This window comes from Akebia trifoliata, chromosome 1, assembly GCF_017979445.1.
Source record: "Akebia trifoliata isolate Shusen 1 chromosome 1, ASM1797944v1, whole genome shotgun sequence".
Taxonomy (NCBI): domain Eukaryota; kingdom Viridiplantae; phylum Streptophyta; class Magnoliopsida; order Ranunculales; family Lardizabalaceae; genus Akebia; species Akebia trifoliata.
The window spans coordinates 32,881,626-32,902,542 of record NC_141375.1 but is presented as its reverse complement, the minus strand read 5'-3'; the positions used below and the strand labels follow the sequence as shown (position 1 = coordinate 32,902,542).

Here is a 20,917-nt window from a genome sequence, read left to right as displayed (position 1 = left end):
GTTGGAAGAAAGGATTTGGTTTTTTTGTTTCCTTTGTGTTGGAAGAAAGGAATTTAATTGGGGTGGAGACTGAAATAGTCGCATTAACCGTAGGTAGGTTTGATTCCAACATTGAACAAATAGACAAGAAAGAATATTTTTCCATCTAACAATATAGGAAGAAAGGCATGAGAATATAATATTGGCTAGTGATCGTAAAAGCCCCGATTCTTGATTATGTAGAATAGGGGAGGTAAAACGTTGCAAACATTATCAACTCCTCGACAGCAGAGGTATGGCCAGTCTTTTCATGGGATAGAATGTTCATCACAAAAAAAAAAAAAAATTACGTCATAAAGATTGTTGGAAATTTGTGCCCCATTCAAAGTCATTTATTGTAAATTTTCTTTACTTTTAACTGATGTTTAGGATATTCATTCATCAAGCACTATTATATGATAATATGGGTCGTCTTGATTCCTTCACAACATATACTAAAGTACACAGGTGTTACTGAAAAGCTCCCTTTGACTGATCAAGATCAATAAACTATGAAAGATTAAAACAGAGAAAACAAATAATGCAGAGATTTACGTGGTTTGGTAAAATTGCTTACATCCGCAGGCGTCGATGATAATTTTTTATTGATGAAAACTATGAAAATACAATACAACTTTTAGGGTTTCTGAAAATTGGAATATATATGGCATCCTAGGGTAAAACACATGTATTTTAATTACGAAAATTCCCCCAAAAGTCGTACAGACAACCAAGATACCCCCAAAAAACCCAAGTTACGACCATAAACCAACAACAGGTATATCGGAGGTTGACAGATACACAGCTTAAGGTTGTGTCTGGGAGACCAATTAGTCCAAGTCCTTGTAAATTTAAAATGGTCATAGTTTGGATGAAGCAAGGTATTTTATTTTACTGGTCAGCTATTCAAAGTTTCTATCATATTGGATGATCTTGTTTCGTTCATTTAAGTAATTTAATTCAAGCTTGTACGTATGGAGATGTACTATTTTACATTAAATTGAATCCAAGGATCATATACTCAATAGAAAGATTACTATAGAAGATGCCAATACAACGAGATATTTCAAGCTTGACATTGGATAGATTCTCTTGAAATGTCCAAGATGCATATATCATAGTGTGGCAAATCAGACATTCAGATCAAAATGTTACGATTAAATCTTCAAAATTATGAGTGTATCATTTTTCATTTGTCATTCGGGGTTACAAATCAACAAAATTGATTGAAAGTTATATCTAAATCTTTGTAATTTTAGAGATTTTATTATAATTTGGAAAAACTAAGGGGAAAAGAAATCCTCTCTTCCATTGTTTTCTTTAACTATGCTCTTTAAAAAAAAAAATGTTATTGAAATTCCAATTAGAAAGATGGAAAGAATGTTGACAAATGTAGTGGGAGCATATGATCACATTTGCAATAGCAAGATTTGTTCAACAACCCAAATTTTTAGGGTAAAACTTCCATGAAATAGGAAAAAGAAATAAGGGGACAGACTGCACAAATACTTGGCAAAATTTTATTTGTTGTTGGACATTATAAATAATTCAAAAATGCAAACAAACCATGGATATAAAGTATTACAGCTATAGACTAATGCACAATTTATTAAATAAAGTGTGCTTAGTTTCTTGAAATCTATCAATTTTAATATGTTTTTAGCAAGAGATGATAAAGTCTAAGTAAGCATCTATTATAATACAGAGCAGAGCTAATTGTCGCATTTTTTTTTTAAAAACTACCCTTGGAGTGGGGATCCACGCCGTAAAGTTCAAATTGAGGGTGTTAATTTGTTACTTAACAAACCTTAGAGTGGATCTAACTACATCAATTTGTGGCATTCAAAAACATGATTTGATACCACATGGTTATAGAGGAAAAAATTGTAAGAACTTTGATTTTTTATTTTCTCTTGAAAAAAGATAAATTTTCACCTTTGAATTTTAGTTCTAAATTCAAGAGATCATTAGCCATCAATTTTCACCAGCTTTGATCAAGTTCATTTTTTTTTTTTTTTTTTTAGTTTGGTTTAATCTGATTTTTTTTTCCATGAAATCTAGAAGGCTGTGTGTTGTTGAATTGTCCATTTAATAATTCATTTAGGCCCGACAACCCTTAGTACGATTTGAAATCTTACCAAGTTAGTCATGCTAGTCTGATTCTTGAAGTTAGGTTTGTCCGAGTAACAAACTTGATAAAATAAGGGAGTTTTTGTAATAGAATTGTAGCAGATAAGTCTAACTAGTAAATCTTTCTATAATAAAACACAACTGTAGGGTTAATGATGATAAATATCTCATCCAACTATACTTTTTGTGAGTTTTCTCTAATATTATCATATTTTTGCTATTTTACTCCTTTAATCCATTTCATTATTTTTCATCTTTTATCTCTTAACCTTAATTTCTTTTAATAATACCTCTCAACTTTCTTATTTTTTCGTTTTTACCTTCTTAATCCCAAAGTGGATGCCTACACCGCGAACTCTAATACAATAATAAAATATTAATATTTGAATATATATATATATATATATAAGGCTTTGAAAGCATTCCACACCCAAAGATATTCAGGAACTTGGTTTTTTTTATTTTATTTTAACTATTCAAACCTTAATGGTTTCGTAGGTTTCCTTACTAAGAGCATCTCTAATGACGTCTCACATTTTGGAATTGTCTCTCATAAAACACTCTTGAATGCACATGCCATGTAAATTCTCAAAAATGAAATAAACTAAAAGTAATTCTATATTAGACATTGCATTTAGAATATTTCAAAATTTGCTAAAATGTTTTTTGTGTTGGAAAAAAAATATGTTTTAAATTATTTTCTTTTTACTAAATTATCATTCAAAGCATAAAAAAGTATTATTTTAAATTATTTATTTTAAAATATTAGAGAGGCATGTGTCAAATATGTTATTTTTTTTTTTCATTTTATTATTTTAAAAGAATTGTAAAAGACAAATATAACATTAGCATTAGAGATGCTCCAAGGAATATCATATTGTCAACACAGATCTATTTCTTAGGCAATTCTAGGAATATCGTCTTGTCTAATGCAAGTCTTAAACATCGTTGGAAAGTGGGGTTGTGAGACAGCCCAACAGCCTTTTGACATGCGGAGCAAATAACATCAGAAATGGAGAGAATTTCTTTCTCCTGTTTGCACATCCTCCGCCCACAAATTTTAATTTTAAGATTTCAAATCTTAAAATAAATCCTTTGGCGCATATAGATTATCACATTGACAATCAAACATCACATCCTTCTAGATTTTACGTAAAAAAAATATAAATTCAAGCTTGATCCAAGGAATTTTGATTTATACAACCCCTCCACATCAGATCATGGTTTTGATTGTCATAAGTGATCCCATCAGGAAATTTTTGTTTTCCATATTGGGTAGGAGACATAAATTTTCTCTCGCTTACATCATTTGCACCACATGTCAAACAGCTGTTGGCCTTGAGCTAAAAACATCGTTGGGCGGTACTACTGTACTGTAGCCATTTTTTTTTAGGGTGATTAACCGTTTCGTGAGCTGAAAAAGGGTTATTTACAATTTCGGCTAACTGTTCATTTTAATTATCAAAATGTTAATGATCACGTTTTGGTTTTAAAAAAATTCAGAATAATAACGAATTCGACGGTTTTAAAGTGCCGATTTGACTATTCAAAATACTTGGAAAAACCTTCGAATTCATTATCCTCACTGTTTTGGTAATTAAAATGAACAGTGAGACGGAATCGTAAATTTGTTAAAAGCTGATCACTTTTTCGTAAATATCCCTTTTTTATTTATATTTATTTAAAAGTTCAAATTAAAAGCATGGAGCGTTTCAGTTGCTTTGGCTTCTTCCCGCAGCAATGGATCTTCTTGGCGTGGCTTCTGAGCTTCTCTCGAATAGTTATTATCTCTCTCTTTCATCTTTATAGCTCGAATCTCATCTCTATCTCTATCTCTAGGTTTCAGTCTCTTTTTTCTAATACAGAGAGAGAGAGAGAGAGAGAGAGAGAGAGAGAGAGAGATGAAAGATGTTTTTCTTGCTCTGATCAAACCAACATTCTTAGAAGAAAACTTCTTCTTTCTTCAAGTTCAATATCTTTCGATTCTGTCTGTTTGTTCTTTTTGGGTAAAGTTTGATCCTCTATAAAAACCATTCTGTTCCTTATAATTTCTCAAAATTGAAATCGTTCTGAAAAAGAAGTCTCTAGATTGTAAAGTTTGAGGTTAGATAACTACTTCAATTTCTTTCTTTCCTTTTGCTTTAGATCTCTTCGGTTCGAATCGCTAATCGAAAATGACGATTCTGCTCCATGGTACGCTTCATGCCACGATCTTCGGAGCTGATTCCGTAATACTTCCTGACAGAGCTACAAAGGTATGCAACTTTGAATCGACCTTTACTGTCTGTAACCACAGTTTCAGTTGTCTGACGAGTCGAATCAATTCGAGGACATTTAGGTCATTTTATTAGTTTATAAGAGAAGACAGAGTTCAAGAGGGCTAGCCATGAGTTTGAAAACATAGAGGGGCTATCTCAAATATTCACCCTTTTAACTTTGAAATTTCTTCTTCTCTCTCTCTCTCTCAGAAAAGTAACGCATGTAATGTATTGAAGTGAAGGTATCCCAAAATTACAAAATTACCCTCGTTAAGCTTATGCAGTGGTTGGTTATCTAGGTTCCCCATTAAAAAAAAAAAATATCAGTCTTCTCTTATAAATGCTTGGCGTTTGTTGTTTTATTTTTAATACTTTAAATATTATTAATTTATATAAATAAAATTTTATGATTGAATATTATTCATTCAGTATATAGACAGTAGAAAAAGTTATTATTACATTGCTTCCTATATTGCAAAGATCTGCAAATTCTTATAAAAAAAAATTCTAATTTACGGTCTTTTAACATGTATGCAAATGCGAATCTTGATTTTAGATTCTAATGGTATATTTATTTGATGGGTTTTATTTTATTTTTTTACTGAAAACTTGTGAATGAAATATAAATGTACCAATTTCCCTTTGTAATTGGGTTTTTTTGGGTTTCTTCTATTGTTTGATTATCAATAGTAAGTTATTGCCAAGATTGTTAAGAACTTTGAAGGATTCTTGAACACATGAACATATTTTTAAATAGCTTTGATTATTATTATTATTATTATTATATCGTTTACCACCCCAATAAGTCTAGATATATACCATGGTTTTAAAACTCATTTTGACGTCTTGTCTTGTTCATGAACGAGGACGAGTTTTCCGATATGTTTGAGTTGTCTCGTTCAACAATGAGATAATGAACCATGGTTATAAATCTTTTCTGATACGTTTGACTTGTCTATTCGTCTGGTTGGTGGACAATACCAAGACTTATCGGGTGAGTTGTCTTGGTCAAGGATGAGATTTGAAGCCATGCTAGATACCTTATATCATTTAGTCCTCAGTGAATCAAAATACATTCTTTAGCCAAGAAGAAAATAATGTATCCAAATACATTCTCATTGGTAGATAAATCTCCAGGACCTTCATTGTCCAACTCTCTAATACTCTAGATGAGCCTCATTTTTTTCAAGGTTTGGGATGTCCCCTCTTGTATTGTGTTTCTTCGAGATTCGATTTTGGGGTTGTGCTCGATGGATGAAGAGCTGGATTTGCATTAGAAGACTTCAGCAAATCCGCTACATCTATCTTTGATGTGCAGTTATTTCAATGAGGCCTAGAAAATCTTAGTCCTTGTTCTTCTCATTAAACTTGTATAAGAGAAAATATTGAACAAATTTGAAACTTTTTTTTTTTCTTTTTTCGTCGAAAGTACTCTTATCGTTCTTTTGTTCATTAGATTTACTTGCTTTATTCTCTCTGAAATCATTTCTTTTATTAGTTTTCTGTTATTGCTTTTCTTTTTCTTATTGGAAATTTGGAGACAGTTGGTTGGCGAACCCACTCAAGAAGAAAATTTTTGTTCAAAGGCCAAGAAACTGTTGTTCTGCTGCAAGTCTGAGGTCATCTTTATTTAAAATATTGACATTTTTAATTTTCATTTAAATTATGAACTTGTTGTCTTCTGCATTCTTTAATTTAGTTCATGTTTAACATCTTGAAATCCTTTTTATAGGTTTTGGAAGACATTGAGGAGAATGTTTTTGGTACCAGACTCTATGCAACAATTGATCTAGAAAAAGCTAGAGTTGGCCGAACCAGACTGATTAAAAATGAACGAGTCAACCCCCGGTGGAACGAGTCATTTCACATATATTGTGCTCATATGATTTCTAGCGTTATCTTTACGGTCAAGAACAATGATCCTATTGGAGCAACCTTGATTGGAAGAGCTTACTTACCTGTCGAGGAAATCATAAGAGGGAATGAAGTTCATAAATGGCTTGACATCTTGGATGAGAACCGTAATCCCGTACATGGGCGTGCCAAGATTCATGTAAAATTGAAATTTTACGATGTCACTCATGACCTTGATTGGTCTCGTGGGATTAGTGGTCCTAAATTCGCTGGAGTCCCTTATACATTCTTCAAGCAAAAAGAGGGTTGTAGAGTTACTCTGTATCAAGATGCCCATGTCCCTGACAACTTCACCCCGAAAATCACTCTTTCAGAAGGCAAGCATTATGAGGCCCACCGATGTTGGGAGGATGTGTTTGATGCCATCACTAATGCGAAGCATTTGATCTACATAACAGGGTGGTCTGTATATACTAAGATCACCTTGGTGAGGGACTTGGGGAGGCGTAAGCCAGGAGGGGACATTACTCTTGGAAATCTACTGAAGAAGAAAGCAAATGACGGTGTCAGAGTTCTTATGCTTATTTGGGATGATAGAACCTCTGTTGGTCCACTTAAGAAGGATGGATTAATGGCTACTCATGATGAAGAAACGGCGAATTACTTCCAGGATACCAAGGTTCATTGTGTCTTGTGCCCCCGTAATCCCGATAATGGGAGGAGCGTGGTTCAAGGATTAGAGATTTCTACCATGTTCACCCATCACCAAAAGACCGTAATCGTTGATGTTGAGATCCCTACCGTAGGGTCACAACAGAGGAGGATTGTGAGTTTTGTTGGGGGTATCGATCTTTGTGACGGGAGATACGACACACCGTTGCATTCCATTTTTCGGACATTGGACACCACTCACCATGATGATTTCCATCAGCCCAACTTCCCTGGTGCATCAATCACTAAAGGAGGCCCGAGGGAGCCATGGCACGACATTCATTGCAAGCTAGAAGGGCCCATTGCTTGGGATGTCTTGGAAAACTTCGAGCATAGATGGATGAAACAAGGCAGGAAGGACCTGCTTGTTCGTATCAGTGACTTCGCTAACATAATTAATCGCTCCTCTCCAGTTATATTGCCGGAAGACCATGAAACATGGAACGTTCAGCTATTCCGATCCATTGATGGTGGGGCCGTTTTTGGCTTCCCTGATGCACCCGATGAGGCAGCCAAAGCAGGGCTTATTTCTGGGAAAGACAATATCATCGACCGAAGCATTCAAGATGCTTACATAAACGCCATTCGACGAGCAAAAAATTTCATTTACATTGAAAATCAGTATTTCCTTGGAAGTTCACACAGTTGGAAATCAGGTGATGGCATTAAGGTTGAGGATATTGGTGCTTTGCATATTATTCCAAAGGAACTCTCATTAAAGATTGTTAGTAAGATTCAAGCAGGGGAGATGTTTGCCGTCTATGTCGTAGTTCCTATGTGGCCAGAGGGGATCCCGGAGAGCGCATCAGTTCAAGCAATATTAGATTGGCAGAAGAGGACAATGGAGATGATGTACACCGATATCACTCAAGCCCTCCGTGCTAAGGGGATTCAGGCAAATCCCAAGGATTACTTGTCGTTCTTCTGCCTCGGGAATCGTGAATTAAGGAAGAGCGGCGAGTACATACCAATGCAGAGACCGGATCCTGATACAGATTATAGTAGGGCTCAGGAGTCTCGGCGTTTCATGATCTACGTCCATGCAAAAATGATGATAGGTGAGAGCATTAAAATTTGATGTACCTCTGAATTTTGTTTTGAGATATTCTTTAGTCAATTTATAAGTGCATATAATGATGAACGATTCCCTTAATTTATGGTCCTTATTTAAAATTAATTTGATTATTTGACATTAATCAATCCAACTTAATTTGGAATTCAATAGGCATATGGTCTGTTTTGAACAAATCGAGTTCCTTACTTAATCAACCCAATTAAATTTTGGTTGATTTTCCAGTTTTATCAGTTGTGGTGCATCAAACTCTCAATCTGTTTCCCTTGTTTGTTTTGTAGTTGACGATGAGTACATAATCATTGGATCTGCCAACATTAATCAGAGATCGATGGATGGTGGGAGGGACTCTGAGATAGCCATGGGAGCCTTCCAACCATATCATCTAGCTACCAAGGAACCCGCAAGGGGTCAGATTCATGGCTTTCGGATGGCATTGTGGCATGAACACCTAGGCATGCTTGGTGAACCCTTTCTCCAGCCCGAGAGCGTGCAATGTGTGAGAAAGGTGAACAATGTCGCTGACCAAAACTGGGCCTTGTATTCGAGTAATACATTGGAGCATGACCTACCGAGTCACTTGATCAGCTACCCCATCACAATCACCGAAGATGGAATGCTGAAAGAGGTGGCAGGTACCGAGTTCTTCCCTGACACTAAGGCCCGCGTTCTTGGTGCCAAATCTGGCGATCTTCCTCCAATCCTTACTACTTAAAAACACATTCCACACTTACTGTTGGATCTCCACTCTAATATCAGCATTGTTAATAATTAATTTCTCTGTTGTAATTTGAAAAGTGCTCATATGAGATCAAACTGTCTAAATTTGATCTAGTTATTGTAAATGATGTTTATAACAGTTGTGACAGTTAATAGCCATTATATAGAATGGCAAATTGGCAATAAGTCATTATTATTATTGTAACCATGGTTTTAATCTCGCTGCACCCTCTTGGAGCTTGGTCGACTCGACTTGGTTGAAATTTGATTCTATACCCATTTTTCAAATTAGTGTCCAAAACAGGTCATTTGCTAGTAACCAATCTTTTGTGGCTTCTTGTTTAGAACTCCTCTTTTTTTTTTCTGAATCTTCATTCGACAATTTTGTAAATCAGTAATTGGATTCACCGGTTTACAAACAGAAATTATAATGTGTGCGTTTCACAGCAAATAATGAGAGACTCTATACTTAAATGGAACAAAGTACACCATTAGAATTACCATTTCGTGAGTTGAAAATGAGTTATTTACTATTTTCGCTAACTGTTTATTTTAATTATCAAAACGTGAATGATCATGTTTTCGTCAAAAGAAAATTTCAGAACGATAACGAATTCGGCAATTTTAAAGTGACTATTTCACAAGTCTAAAGTGATAATTTCCAATTAGTTCTTTAAACCTGCGAAATAGTCACTTTAAAAACCTCTGAATTCATGATCGTTCATGTAATAATAGTTAATTGTGGCAATTAGATCTAATGTTGGCTGATCTCTGCTATTTTGTGGAATGTATGGGTTCAATTGTTTTTAAAAAGTACATGAATTATCCCAAGATCCCCATTTGGTATTTTTCCGGTACATTTATGTTTATTGTTATGCCTCGTATTTTGTTGGTTGAAGGGATTGAACAAGGGTCCAATTAAGATTTTTACAAGTTGATTAGGGCTTCAAAGATTACGTTTAATATAAAAACTTGTTTGAGATGAACATTTCATTGATTTCAAACTTGTCTTAATCGTATCTATAATATGTTAATCTTTACTTTCAAAATTACTGTCTTTTATTTCTCCGAAAATCCTAATTTAATTTTTAGGGTATTTTAAAAACACCCTCTGTAAAATTAGTGATATTAGGTGTATCCCTTTTCAAAAAGCAAAGATCAAGCTTATCCCCTTGATTTCAAACATTGCATTTTCTTGATGATTTGATAGTGAAATTTTGAATTTTTTTTTAAAATACACTTTAAATACTTAAATTACTAAATCAAAATTTCACTATTAAATCATCAAGAAAAAACAATGTTGACTAACAGTCAAAGGGTTAGTCTAATCTTACATTTTGCAAGGGGGTAAATCCAATATCACTAATTTTACAGGGGGTGTTTTGTAAAACACCCCAAAATTTAGGTCAAAAGATTGGAGGACATGACAAGTAAAATATTTAACTCAACAATTTGCAAATGATTGATTTGAAAAGGAAATTGATGCTTTTTTAACTAGAGTGAGGTTGGAAGATGAAGGCATTTATTAGATCATTTTACATTAATATCTCAGTTTTACCCTTTTGATAATTAAAAATAAAATGCCAATCAATAATAAATAAAAGAGAAAAGAGATTTACAGAATTTAGGGATAACCATTTGTACATTATAAATTTTAGGGTATTTTAGAAACATCCCCCTGTCAAATTGGTGATATTAGGTGTACCCCTTGCAAAAATGCAAGATTAGGCTTACCCCTTTGGTCATAAGTCAATGTTACATTTTGTTAATGATTTAACTGTGACATTATGAATTTTTTCAAAATGCTCTTCAAATATTTAAGTTATCAAATCAAAATTTGAAAAATATTAAAATTCCACTGTTAAATCATAAAGAAAAACAATGTTAACTTATGGTGAAGGACGTCAAGTTAATCTTGCATTTTTCAAGGGGTATACCTAACATCACCAATTTTATAGGGAGGTGTTTCTAAAATATCTTATACTTTAACCCATGGAAAGAACCCAACCCATGAAAAATAATGAACTTATATCTATCTAGAAAAGTTGTGAAACATAAGTTAGCTACATCAGATTGATTGTTAGTTCACAGACCGATCGACACCATTTTGGCATGTGGCACTGATGACGTAAGTAATAAGAAGGAAATTTCTCTCTCCTACCCACATATTCACTACTCAGAATATCTTTAATTTTAGATTTCAAATATTAAAAAGTATTGTGGGATCCACATACATTATCATATTGGCAATCGAACATTACAACCTTCTACATTTCAAGAAAAAATCCTTGATAAAATATATATATATATTTCAAGTTTGATCAATGGTGTTGAAAATGGACAGCCATGCATCAAGCACTCAAATATAAAATAAAAATAAAACAGTGAAAAATTACCCTTTTTAATTTAATTTAATTTAATTTTTTTTTTGAAATTCATAGAATTTCATCATCTACACCACTTTTATATTGGATCATATTTTTGAATGTGACAAGATGGTCGTACTAGGAAATTTCGGTATTTTACCATGGGCAGGAGAGAGAAAAATTCTATTATTATTGCTAATGTCATCAGTGCCACGTATCAAAACGGTGTTGATCTGTGAGAAAATTAGCTCACAGCGTTGTGAGCAAACAATCAATCGCTGCAACAGGCATATGAAAAAAAAATTAACGTAAGATTAAATCAAATAAGTGATGAGAAATTAACATAAAAATATTAAAAGACAAATTAAATAAAGAGGGAAAAATTGCTTGATCGAAAGTGGCACAACATGACAAACACGTGGCCTCGTACGAGATACACAGAACTGCCACGTGCGTTAGCTTACATTAGTCTCCAAGATACAGTTGTTGTGGTTTTGAGGAGGAGGTGTCAGTGTATCCTTTCAGTTCCAGATGATTCTCTTTCAATGTATGTTGTTCTCTTCCTCCTCTTTCAAAATTCAAATAAAGGGCTTAAAACTCTATAAATTAAGTACTTAAAGCTCTTGGTGTTCTTCATTTTCAGACACAGAGAGAGATGGGTTCATTAGCTCGAATGGCTCTGAATAATTTACAGCAAAGGGTGGTGGTGGTGGCTACTCCTTTGTTGTCTCCTCGTATTTTTGAAAGAAAGGTAGCTGTGCTTCGCAAACCCATAGCCATACATCAACATTGGGAATCCCAAATTACGAGGAGATTTTCAACTACTACTAATGCTTCTGAAAGAGGTTCATCATCATCATCATCAATAAGGATCGAAATCGAAAACATTGATCTAGATCTCCAAGTTATCCGATTGGAATGGATCGGATTTCGAGTCTGATTTGATCCATCGACAGCTCTATCCCAAACTAACACCTATATAGCATTCTCATCTCTCTCACATTTGACATATTTAGGACTTTTCAAGATGTAGTCTTTTTTTCTACTTGAAAAAATGTCAGTGTGTGAGGCCCTGTAGAGGATGTTCTTTAGATGAAATGGATCCCTAGATGAAAGATAATGATCCCAAGGATTCATGTGTTTTTCCTCTCAAGTTTGATCCATGTTGAACTCATAATATCCATTAATTCAACTCCTATGTTTTCTAAATTCTAATATTTGATGAATAAATATTTTTCCTAATTTCATTTAATTCGAATGGTGATGTTTGGGTTTGGCTCCCAAATAACAAACCAAAAAAGAATGATTCTTCTGAAATATGGTTACTTTAAACCACTTCTTTTGGAGCAATTTGCAAATATATTCCCATCCGGACTTGGAGACGCACTACTAATGGCATCAGAAAACGTAAACAGACTTTTTGAAAACTTGGGACCTTCTAGTCTCATGGGTCGAATGAAGGACGACGATAAATGCTACAAATTGCGATATGAAGTCCTTGGTTTATCCAAGAAAGAAGTGAAGATCACAATAGAAGATGGGGTTTTGGTTATAAAAGGAGAGCGCATGGAGGAAGACAAAGAGGGCTCCGAAGACGAAAACTACATATACTACAACACTAGCCTTGTGTTACTCGACGACTCCAAGATCGACGAGATTAAGGACAAAATGAAAGATGGTGTCCTCTCCATCACCATACCTAAAGTTGAACGTCAAGCAAAGGAAGTCAAGGAAGTACCGATTAACTGAAGTTGCACTAGTAATCGACTAAGGAGTGGAGAGACTCCCTTGTAAGTCTCACAGGGATGCTAAAGTTACTTGGTTTGTTTGTATATGTAGGTGTTTGATGTGTTTTAAGTTTCTTTTGTTTTACGACAAAAACAAGCATGCGAGTATGCAAAAACAACACAAATTAAATGTTATACGTATGCATGGTGCATGGAATGTCAATGTCATAGTTTTAGCAGTAGTATTCGCGTGGTCATTAAGATACAAGACTATACCCAATAATGGCTCATTTAAAATTCTAACAAAGACTAGTATCTAGTCCTTGGCAATCTAAATCCAAATTTAATTTATAAGATGACCACCATCTACCCATATCCAGCTTCGCGTTCGAAAGGGAGCTCGTTTCTTCTAGCTCCGCTTGCTACTTTTTGCCTACCTCAAAACGGACGCGCATTAGCACACAACAACTAACACTTTGATGCCAACAAACTACTATGCAAATTCCGGCCCGAGGCAATCAATTCAAGCCGTAGTTTGTTGAGCGAAAGTGCTTGGTTGCTGGGATTTCTATAGGAACTGAACGATCATATTTAGTCAAATACCTAGCGACAAACTCCTATTTCTTACAGATATATAGAATAGGGATCCAGAATGCTATCCTGTACCTAACCAAGGTCAGGTGACACCTCATTTTATGCCACGTGGCATTTTTGGGATCCATTAACTATATGGATATGTGATCCATCCCTTTGTGAACCTACGCATCGAAAATCATAGTGTTTGATAACTTGTATCCTCTAGATCTAAGTTCTTGAAAATAGTTTAAATCTAACAATTAAAAATCATTTTTAAGACAATGTTATAATCAATACATGCATATCATCAATCAAACTAATCCTTTGTGTGCAGGTTCACAGAGGAATGGATCACATCCATAGAGTCATTGGGTCATCAAAAATGATACATGGCATAAAATGAGGTGAACCTAACCTTGGTTAGGTACGGGACACCGTTTTGGATCCCTCATTTTGGTCAATACTTGAGATCTATGTATGTTTTTGAACTGTGACATTACCCCTTCACGTAGGTCTTCTCTCATAGACTAATGAAAAATGACCTAAATGCCCTTTGCTTCAGTCTCAAGCAAAAAGATATCCTTGAATGTTCTGCTTAAAACCATTCATCTTCTAGCAATTCAACCTTATCACGCAACTATAGTTTGCCCCTGGGAGGAGTGTTTCAATCCTCCACCCTGGGTACATAAAAATCCAGACTCTCTTTCTAAATGATCATATAGTACGGCTTGATGCAGTCAACATTAAACCCTTATTATTTAGTTCAATTGACGAGGATATATATGGAGTTGCCTCTCAAAGGATTTGATGACTTGCAAAAAAAATCCATTATACATCTTCCAATCACCAATATATATTTACACTTATAAACACAAATCGTACCAACAAAACATTCACATGGATCATTTTCACATCAAATGAAATATATGAACAACCGAGGCAATCCAAATTAAAATGAGAACAAAATCTAAATTATTCTTCTACTCTTGAAATCCTTAATGAAGAACAAACACAAGTATTTTAAAAAATGAAAAAAATTGGAAATCTTCTTTTTCCAAATCTCAAAGTTCAAACTCTAGAGTCTTAAACCTATGTGTACATGAGAAAAAATGGACTCTTTAATCAAATTGATGAAGAATATAGCTTACAAGATTAAAGAAAGAGTCGTGCTACAATGCCTTGGTTGGACACTGCGTGTTCAGCACTGAGCCGAAGTGGTAGTGCACAGATAACCACAGATTTATTTCTTGGAAAATGTTGAACTGATTTCGTTGGACATTGCATTCAACATGCACTGACGTGGTAGTGCATAGAGAATTGTAGATTTTTTTTATAATTTTTTAACCTTCTAACATTTATGCTATTGATATCTATAATCCTTTCTTTTATTATTCTTATTCTTATTTTTAAAAAATTTAAGTTCTCAAAATTTGGTGATCTACGTCATGGTACGTAGCATTATAATTAGATCGTGTTTTTGAAAAATAATAATAATAATTTATTTACTAAACACACTTTTAATCGACCTTTCAAATAGTTTGGAATGTGTATTGTCCTGATAAATAAGATGATTTCATTGCACATTTTGGTCGCTCATCATTGTTATAAACCTATAATGTTGTTTCTAGTAGGTGATTCACATTTTCATGTTTCATTGAGGTGCATTATAGATACATTATTTTAGCATATAAAATGAATTATTTAATTTGACTAATCTGATCTTAGTCTGTTGGTTTAAGATCTACTTAACAAATCTAGTTACAAACCATGCTTCTGTGGAAATTTGCAGAAATCTTCCTGTTGGGATTTGGGGATGCACTACTACGAGTATCAGAAGAGCTGACAAAATTATTTGGGCCCTTGGCACGATTTGGTCTAGTGGGCCAATTAATGGCGGACGATAATTGCAACAAATTGCGATACGAAGTCCCTGGTTTATCCAAGGAAGATGTGAAGATCACCATTGAAGGCGAAGTTTTGATTGTCAAATGACTCGGACTCGGACTCGGACGATGAACACTACTTATCAGCTAAAAACAGCTATTAGTATTACAACACTAAACTTTTGTTAGCTGATGACGCCAAGATCAATGAGATCAATGAAAGATGGTATCCTTTATATCACCATACCTAGAACTGAACGTCAGAAAAAGAAAGTTAATGGGGTAAAGGTTCTCTAAAGAGTCCCACAAAGGGGAGACACACTAGTAAGTCTCACAATGTGCCATAGTAAAAGTATTGCTTAGTTTGTATGTATATAGGTGCGAACTTGTTTCATGTGTAACTATGTGTTTTACAACAAAAAGGTATCCAGAGTTGTCAACTTGATTGAACTTTTTAGTTCCAAGTTTTAAAACCATAGTTTTACTTTTCTGGGGGGCGTGGATAATCATTAGTAGGGCTGTGCTTGACTGCTTGGAATGCAGTCACAAAATTCTCCGAATTTTTCAAAAAATTTGTAAAATTCTCCAAATTAGGGGTTAGCCGATTAATTTCACGAATTGACGATCCCTTAATTAATCATGAAATATAGAAACATTTTTATCCTTCACCTCCAAAATTTTAGTTGCCTTGGTTGAATCCTAACCCAATCCTAAAGAGGTGGACTGCACCTTAGATCAGTTTTAAAACCCCATCACGCCTAACTCAGTTACGTCCAGTTTGATTTTTGGGCTTTACAAAAATATTAAATTCAGACACTTTTCAAAGCAATTTGCTACTACTTTTTATCAGAATTAAGAATAAAGGGTATCAATGGGTACCCATTTAATCGAACTCATTGGGTTCCCTTGTTATTGTAATCGATTCCTTTTTATTGGTATTGATTAGAGTCTGAGTCGGGTCTAAATGGAATCGTAACCATTAGGTTCTATCCAATGGGTACCCGTGGCTATCCAGAATCGATTTATTATTGTCATTTCTTTTTATATTATAAATGATTCAACATTTTCTTTTCTTCAATTTGTCATATAAAATTATTTATTGGAGCTTAAAATTTTTTATATTATAAATGATTCAAGGTTTTCTTTTCTTCAATTTTTCATATATAATATTATTGGAGCTTAAAATGGATCGTCTCTTCTAAAAATTTATTACTTGTAACGAAGAAAATTTTCAATTTTGAAAAAACAAAAAAAGTCATTAACTTATAATTTTAGTAGAATAAATAATTACTAAGTTCATAATTTTGTAGATCATATATTAATTTTTTTTTTTAAAAATATTTTATAATGATTTGATATATTTTTTCTCATTTGATTCTTAAGAATCAGAATCAATGGGTACATGTGTCTCTTGATTGTTCCAGTTCTAATTGCATTTATTTATTTTAGAATAAGAACCGAAAAAATATAATAGTTCTAGTACTTATACATTCCTTACGAAACAAATCGGAGCCGACCCATTGATACCCCTGATCAGAATAGGGGTCTAATCTAATCCCCCTCTTAGTTTAAAACATAGTTAGAAATGAGAGCAATTTATTCGTATATATAATATATAAGAAACTGATCAATTTAGGTCCTAACTTAGCCCCAATTTAATGAGCTCTAAATTTTTTAGCCTAACCGTACTTGGGGGGAACACACTAAACTTTGTTTTTGGGGGTGGGTTAGACCTATGTTACATGGTCCATCGGTTTACTTGTTTCAAATTTGGGTCTGAGATTCGCCACTCTAGAATGAACTCAGTTCATAAGGGTAAGTAGGAATAATTTTTTTCCTAATTCACTTTAGTTCTTTAGATTGGATTGTTTATATATATATATATATATATATAGGGGCGATTCAAGGGCCATATGAGAAAACATATGAAAAAACTTTCGTTTTTCAAAATAAGAGTTAGAGGTTTTGGATTGAGCTGATTTTTTGCAAGGATGGTCACTATGATGAAAAAATCATCCTCACAAAAAATCAGCTCAATCAGAAACTTCTAAATCTATCAAAAGTGATTTACAAATTAGTGATAAAAATTAGTAAAAAATCGACGGTCCACATTCAAAATCACTTTTAATGGGGTTAGAAGTTTCAGATTGGGCTGATTTTTTTTTTTTTGGATGATCTTCCCATCATAAAGATCATCCTCACAAAAAATCAGCTCAATCCAAAATTTCTAACCCATATTTTAAAATTTTATTAAAAACGAAAGTTTTTACATATGTTTTCTCATATGGCCCTTGAACCTGACCATATATATATATATATATATATATATAGTCAAGTATACAATTTATAAGAATACTTATACTGTTAAAAAATTTCAAGTTAGATAGAAATAAATTAATATAATAATTTAAAATTTAAATATAAACAATGAAAAAAATAGAATAAATTAATTTGGTTCATTGAATCAATTAAAAAATTATTTCATACGTCAAACCAAATTGTTTGATCCCCCAAACCCAATCAAAATTTGGTGGATTCGTGATTCGTTTGATTTTATAAATCTAACACAAATCATATAATACTGTGAACTAATTCGATTTCGAACCAGTTCGTGGTTTGAACTAATAATAATGAATTAGGTAACATAGGGGCGGACTGGGTTAGTTGTTTGTGGCTTTTCTTGTTTTTGATTTTTCTCATGGCACCTTATGGTAGTTTTGTATTTTTGGGTTGTTGAGAGAACACCACGTGAACAGAATTTTGGACCCATATTTAAAAGTTTTATTTATTGACACCTGTCCTTTATTTAGGGATATTAAATTAAATTAAAAAGACTTAAAAGTCGTCTGACATTTGGATTAGAATGTATCTTCTGCTCTCTGCCCACTCGACTTAACCTTACATTTGGTTACCCAAGTTTCTGAAACTCACGTGTTTCACATTTATGGTAGTTTGATTAATATATTATTTTCTTGATCCATTGTATGTAACATGAAATTTCTTGTAAGCCTCGTGGAAATCAAAAGGTTTCAAACCTTAACAACTTCTAGACATCTAGGTTTTGTCATAATGAGAACAAAAAAATGTACTTAATTTATTTGAATTTGATCTTTGATTGGATACCGAATTTGAATCGATCTGATAAGAAATTTATTGGGTTTGATCGAATCAATCATTTTAAGTTTGGATCCGATTTGATAAGTATTATTCCAATCCAATTCGAAAAATCAATATTTTTAAAATGGTCTCACACAATGCAATCGTGCTCGATTTAATAGTTTTATATAAAATATAATATACATTATTCTCATTGATATAAAAAAAAAATCCTAATAATTATGACGTTTAAATGTATGGAAAGAACATTTTTGAAAGAAAATTTTGGTCTCAATCAAGAGATTGTTGATTTAAAATCGATCTCAATTTAAGACTAAATAGGATTCTTATCGGAATCCAAATCCTTGATCCTGAGTAGTAGTTAGTGGATTAAATTGGAAAGGATTTCAGATTTTACTAGGTCCATTGATAGTCCTAGAATACTTTACAATGCTATAGTTATTGGATTAGATTGGATTTGAATTCTGATCTAATCAGATCCATTGACAATCCTAAAATATATTTTACAGTATTTATGTGGAACTACACCTATTAGACGGTTATGATTCCATTTTATTGGAATCATTTAGATTCGGGTCTCTAAGAACCGAACCAATTGAGAACCAAAACTAATAGGAAGAAAAATTTGCAATTTTGGTTCTGAATCCTTATGAACCAAACCGAAACCAATTTTAATCTCTCTCTCTCTCTCCATGTCAATTTGAATCAATTAATCAAAATCTTAATTTACATCAGCTATTGAATAAATATTACACTATCTTCTTATTAGACATTTGATATGGGATGCATCTGTTAATGTTAATGTTATGTTTGCGCCTTGCATTTTATTGATAATATTACAATGACAAAATGATTTTACAGGGTAATTTTTCATTCTTAATTTCCTAAATTTTACTTTACGGGGTAAGTTTTTATGAGGGATATTTTCACTTCATTTTTTTCTCTATTCTTTTTTTTTATAAAAGATGATGAGAGATTAAAACTCTATTTTCATGGAAATAGTGAAAAGACTCATCATCAATGTGGAATTGGCAATCTTACTAAATCAAGTAAATTTTTATAATTCATAATTATTTCATTGTATACATCACTAGATTTAGGGATTGATAAGTAAAGGTTGTCCACGTAGGATAAGCAAGATTGATTAAATATGTTACTGTAGATGCAAAAATTTGCTCTACCTCGTGATCCTCATTGATATAAATATTCTCATTTTTCTGTGCTCGTGGGAGGGCCTGCAATAAAATCACTCCAAAGCTCAAGTCAGTCTAGCACAATTAGTGTAGAGTATTTTCAGAGGGGAAATTGTGTACCTTTGAGCGTGATGCATCCTTATATTTAAGAGATATTTGCCTTTAAATTTTTTTTGGATCTTCTCCATTATTCTTCTCTGAGTGATTACACCCACTTAAGAATTTGCCTTGATTTTCATGAAGATAGTTACATATTTCCTATTTTGCATAATCTGTTCCAAGTTCCATACCTTTGAAACCTAAGAAATCGACTTAATGTAAGGTCGGATGATCAGTTAAATTACCACATAGTTCGGTTATTCAACTACAATTCTTCGAGATTACCACGTGTCGTTTGTTTGATAAATATCCTCCATAATTACCTTGGTGATTATATAATAATAGGTCAAGTGGAGAGTTTTAAGTTAACCAATCCAGTTTTAGAACATAAATCAAACAAAAAAATAATAACCAATTGGATGTGACAGCAAACCAAGTTTGCAAAACTCTAAACCTCTAGTGGAGATAAGAGTAATTCAAGTGGATCAGATACATATGTACATGCAGATCCCAATTGAGTGAGTTGAAAGCACTAAAAATAAATGTCAAGTGGATCTAGGGAGAACAAAAGAGGTAAAACAGACACAATTGGTCGTATTAACTATAAATACTAGAGTGGACATCCCTCTCAAGGTAACTAAAACTTTAAGCAATCTCCATGATCATGATCATGGACAAAAGGTTGTACTAGACTCTCGATGATAATTGAAAAGTGGATTGTTGAAGCAATATTAACAATTTAATTACAATATAAATCCCAAGTGAAAGTCTTCGAAGCATGGTTTTAAAAATCATCCAAGCTCTACCTTACTTACAAGTTGTCTAGGTGTTGTTGCAAAAGAAACAAAATGCCAAATGATTATAATTCTACTTCTTTTGATTCATCGATCAGATAGAAAAATTATAAATAAATAATAATAATAAAAATTTCAACGATCTAAGATGACTTGAATGCAAAACCAAGATTTAAAACCATGTTTGAATTTTGTTGAGTGAGTGTGGCATATTTCGAATGATTAACATGTTTTTTTTTTAGGAATTATATATTTTTCTTGAGTTTTGAAGATCAATTTTGATTAGCTAACTTGGAACAAGAATTAACTAAAGCGGAATTTTCTTAAGATCTAAAATCTAACAATCAATTATATTGATTGTTACTGATTGATCAGGTGCATTGAATTGTCATCCAAAAC

The 20,917-nt window shown here is 33.2% G+C and overlaps 2 protein-coding genes across 3 annotated transcripts; both read left to right on the top strand.

Moving 5' to 3' along the window:
• The first annotated feature begins 3,907 nt into the window (after nucleotides 1–3,907).
• LOC147411881 (phospholipase D alpha 1-like) lies at nucleotides 3,908–8,971 on the top strand. Of its 2 annotated transcripts, XM_086453397.1 has the most exons (5): nucleotides 3,908–4,154; nucleotides 4,294–4,403; nucleotides 5,951–6,025; nucleotides 6,139–8,029; nucleotides 8,325–8,971. In XM_086453397.1, exons 2-5 carry the CDS (start codon nucleotides 4,323–4,325, stop codon nucleotides 8,756–8,758), a joined length of 2,481 nt encoding a protein of 826 aa, XP_086309523.1. In that variant the 5' UTR covers nucleotides 3,908–4,154; nucleotides 4,294–4,322; the 3' UTR covers nucleotides 8,759–8,971. The 2 variants fall into 2 exon arrangements, with proteins under 2 accessions (XP_086309523.1, XP_086309518.1); XM_086453392.1 differs by lacking the exon at nucleotides 3,908–4,154 and having other exon boundaries at nucleotides 4,187–4,403.
• Nucleotides 8,972–11,699: 2,728 nt separating this feature from the next.
• On the top strand, nucleotides 11,700–13,057 carry LOC147411880 (HSP20-like chaperones superfamily protein). The gene has a single exon (XM_086456447.1). It carries the CDS (start codon nucleotides 12,387–12,389, stop codon nucleotides 12,876–12,878), a length of 492 nt encoding a protein of 163 aa, XP_086312573.1. The 5' UTR covers nucleotides 11,700–12,386; the 3' UTR covers nucleotides 12,879–13,057.
• Nucleotides 13,058–20,917: the final 7,860 nt, after the last annotated feature.

Coding starts and splice junctions, on each gene's coding strand:
- LOC147411881 (XM_086453397.1), top strand. CDS start 4,323: ATGACGATTCTGCTCCATGGTACGCTTCATGCCACGATCTTCGGAGCT. Junction 4,404..5,950: donor TTCCTGACAGAGCTACAAAG/GTATGCAACTTT, acceptor ATTTGGAGACAG/TTGGTTGGCGAACCCACTCA. Junction 8,030..8,324: donor CCATGCAAAAATGATGATAG/GTGAGAGCATTA, acceptor TTTGTTTTGTAG/TTGACGATGAGTACATAATC.
- LOC147411880 (XM_086456447.1), top strand. CDS start 12,387: ATGGTGATGTTTGGGTTTGGCTCCCAAATAACAAACCAAAAAAGAATG.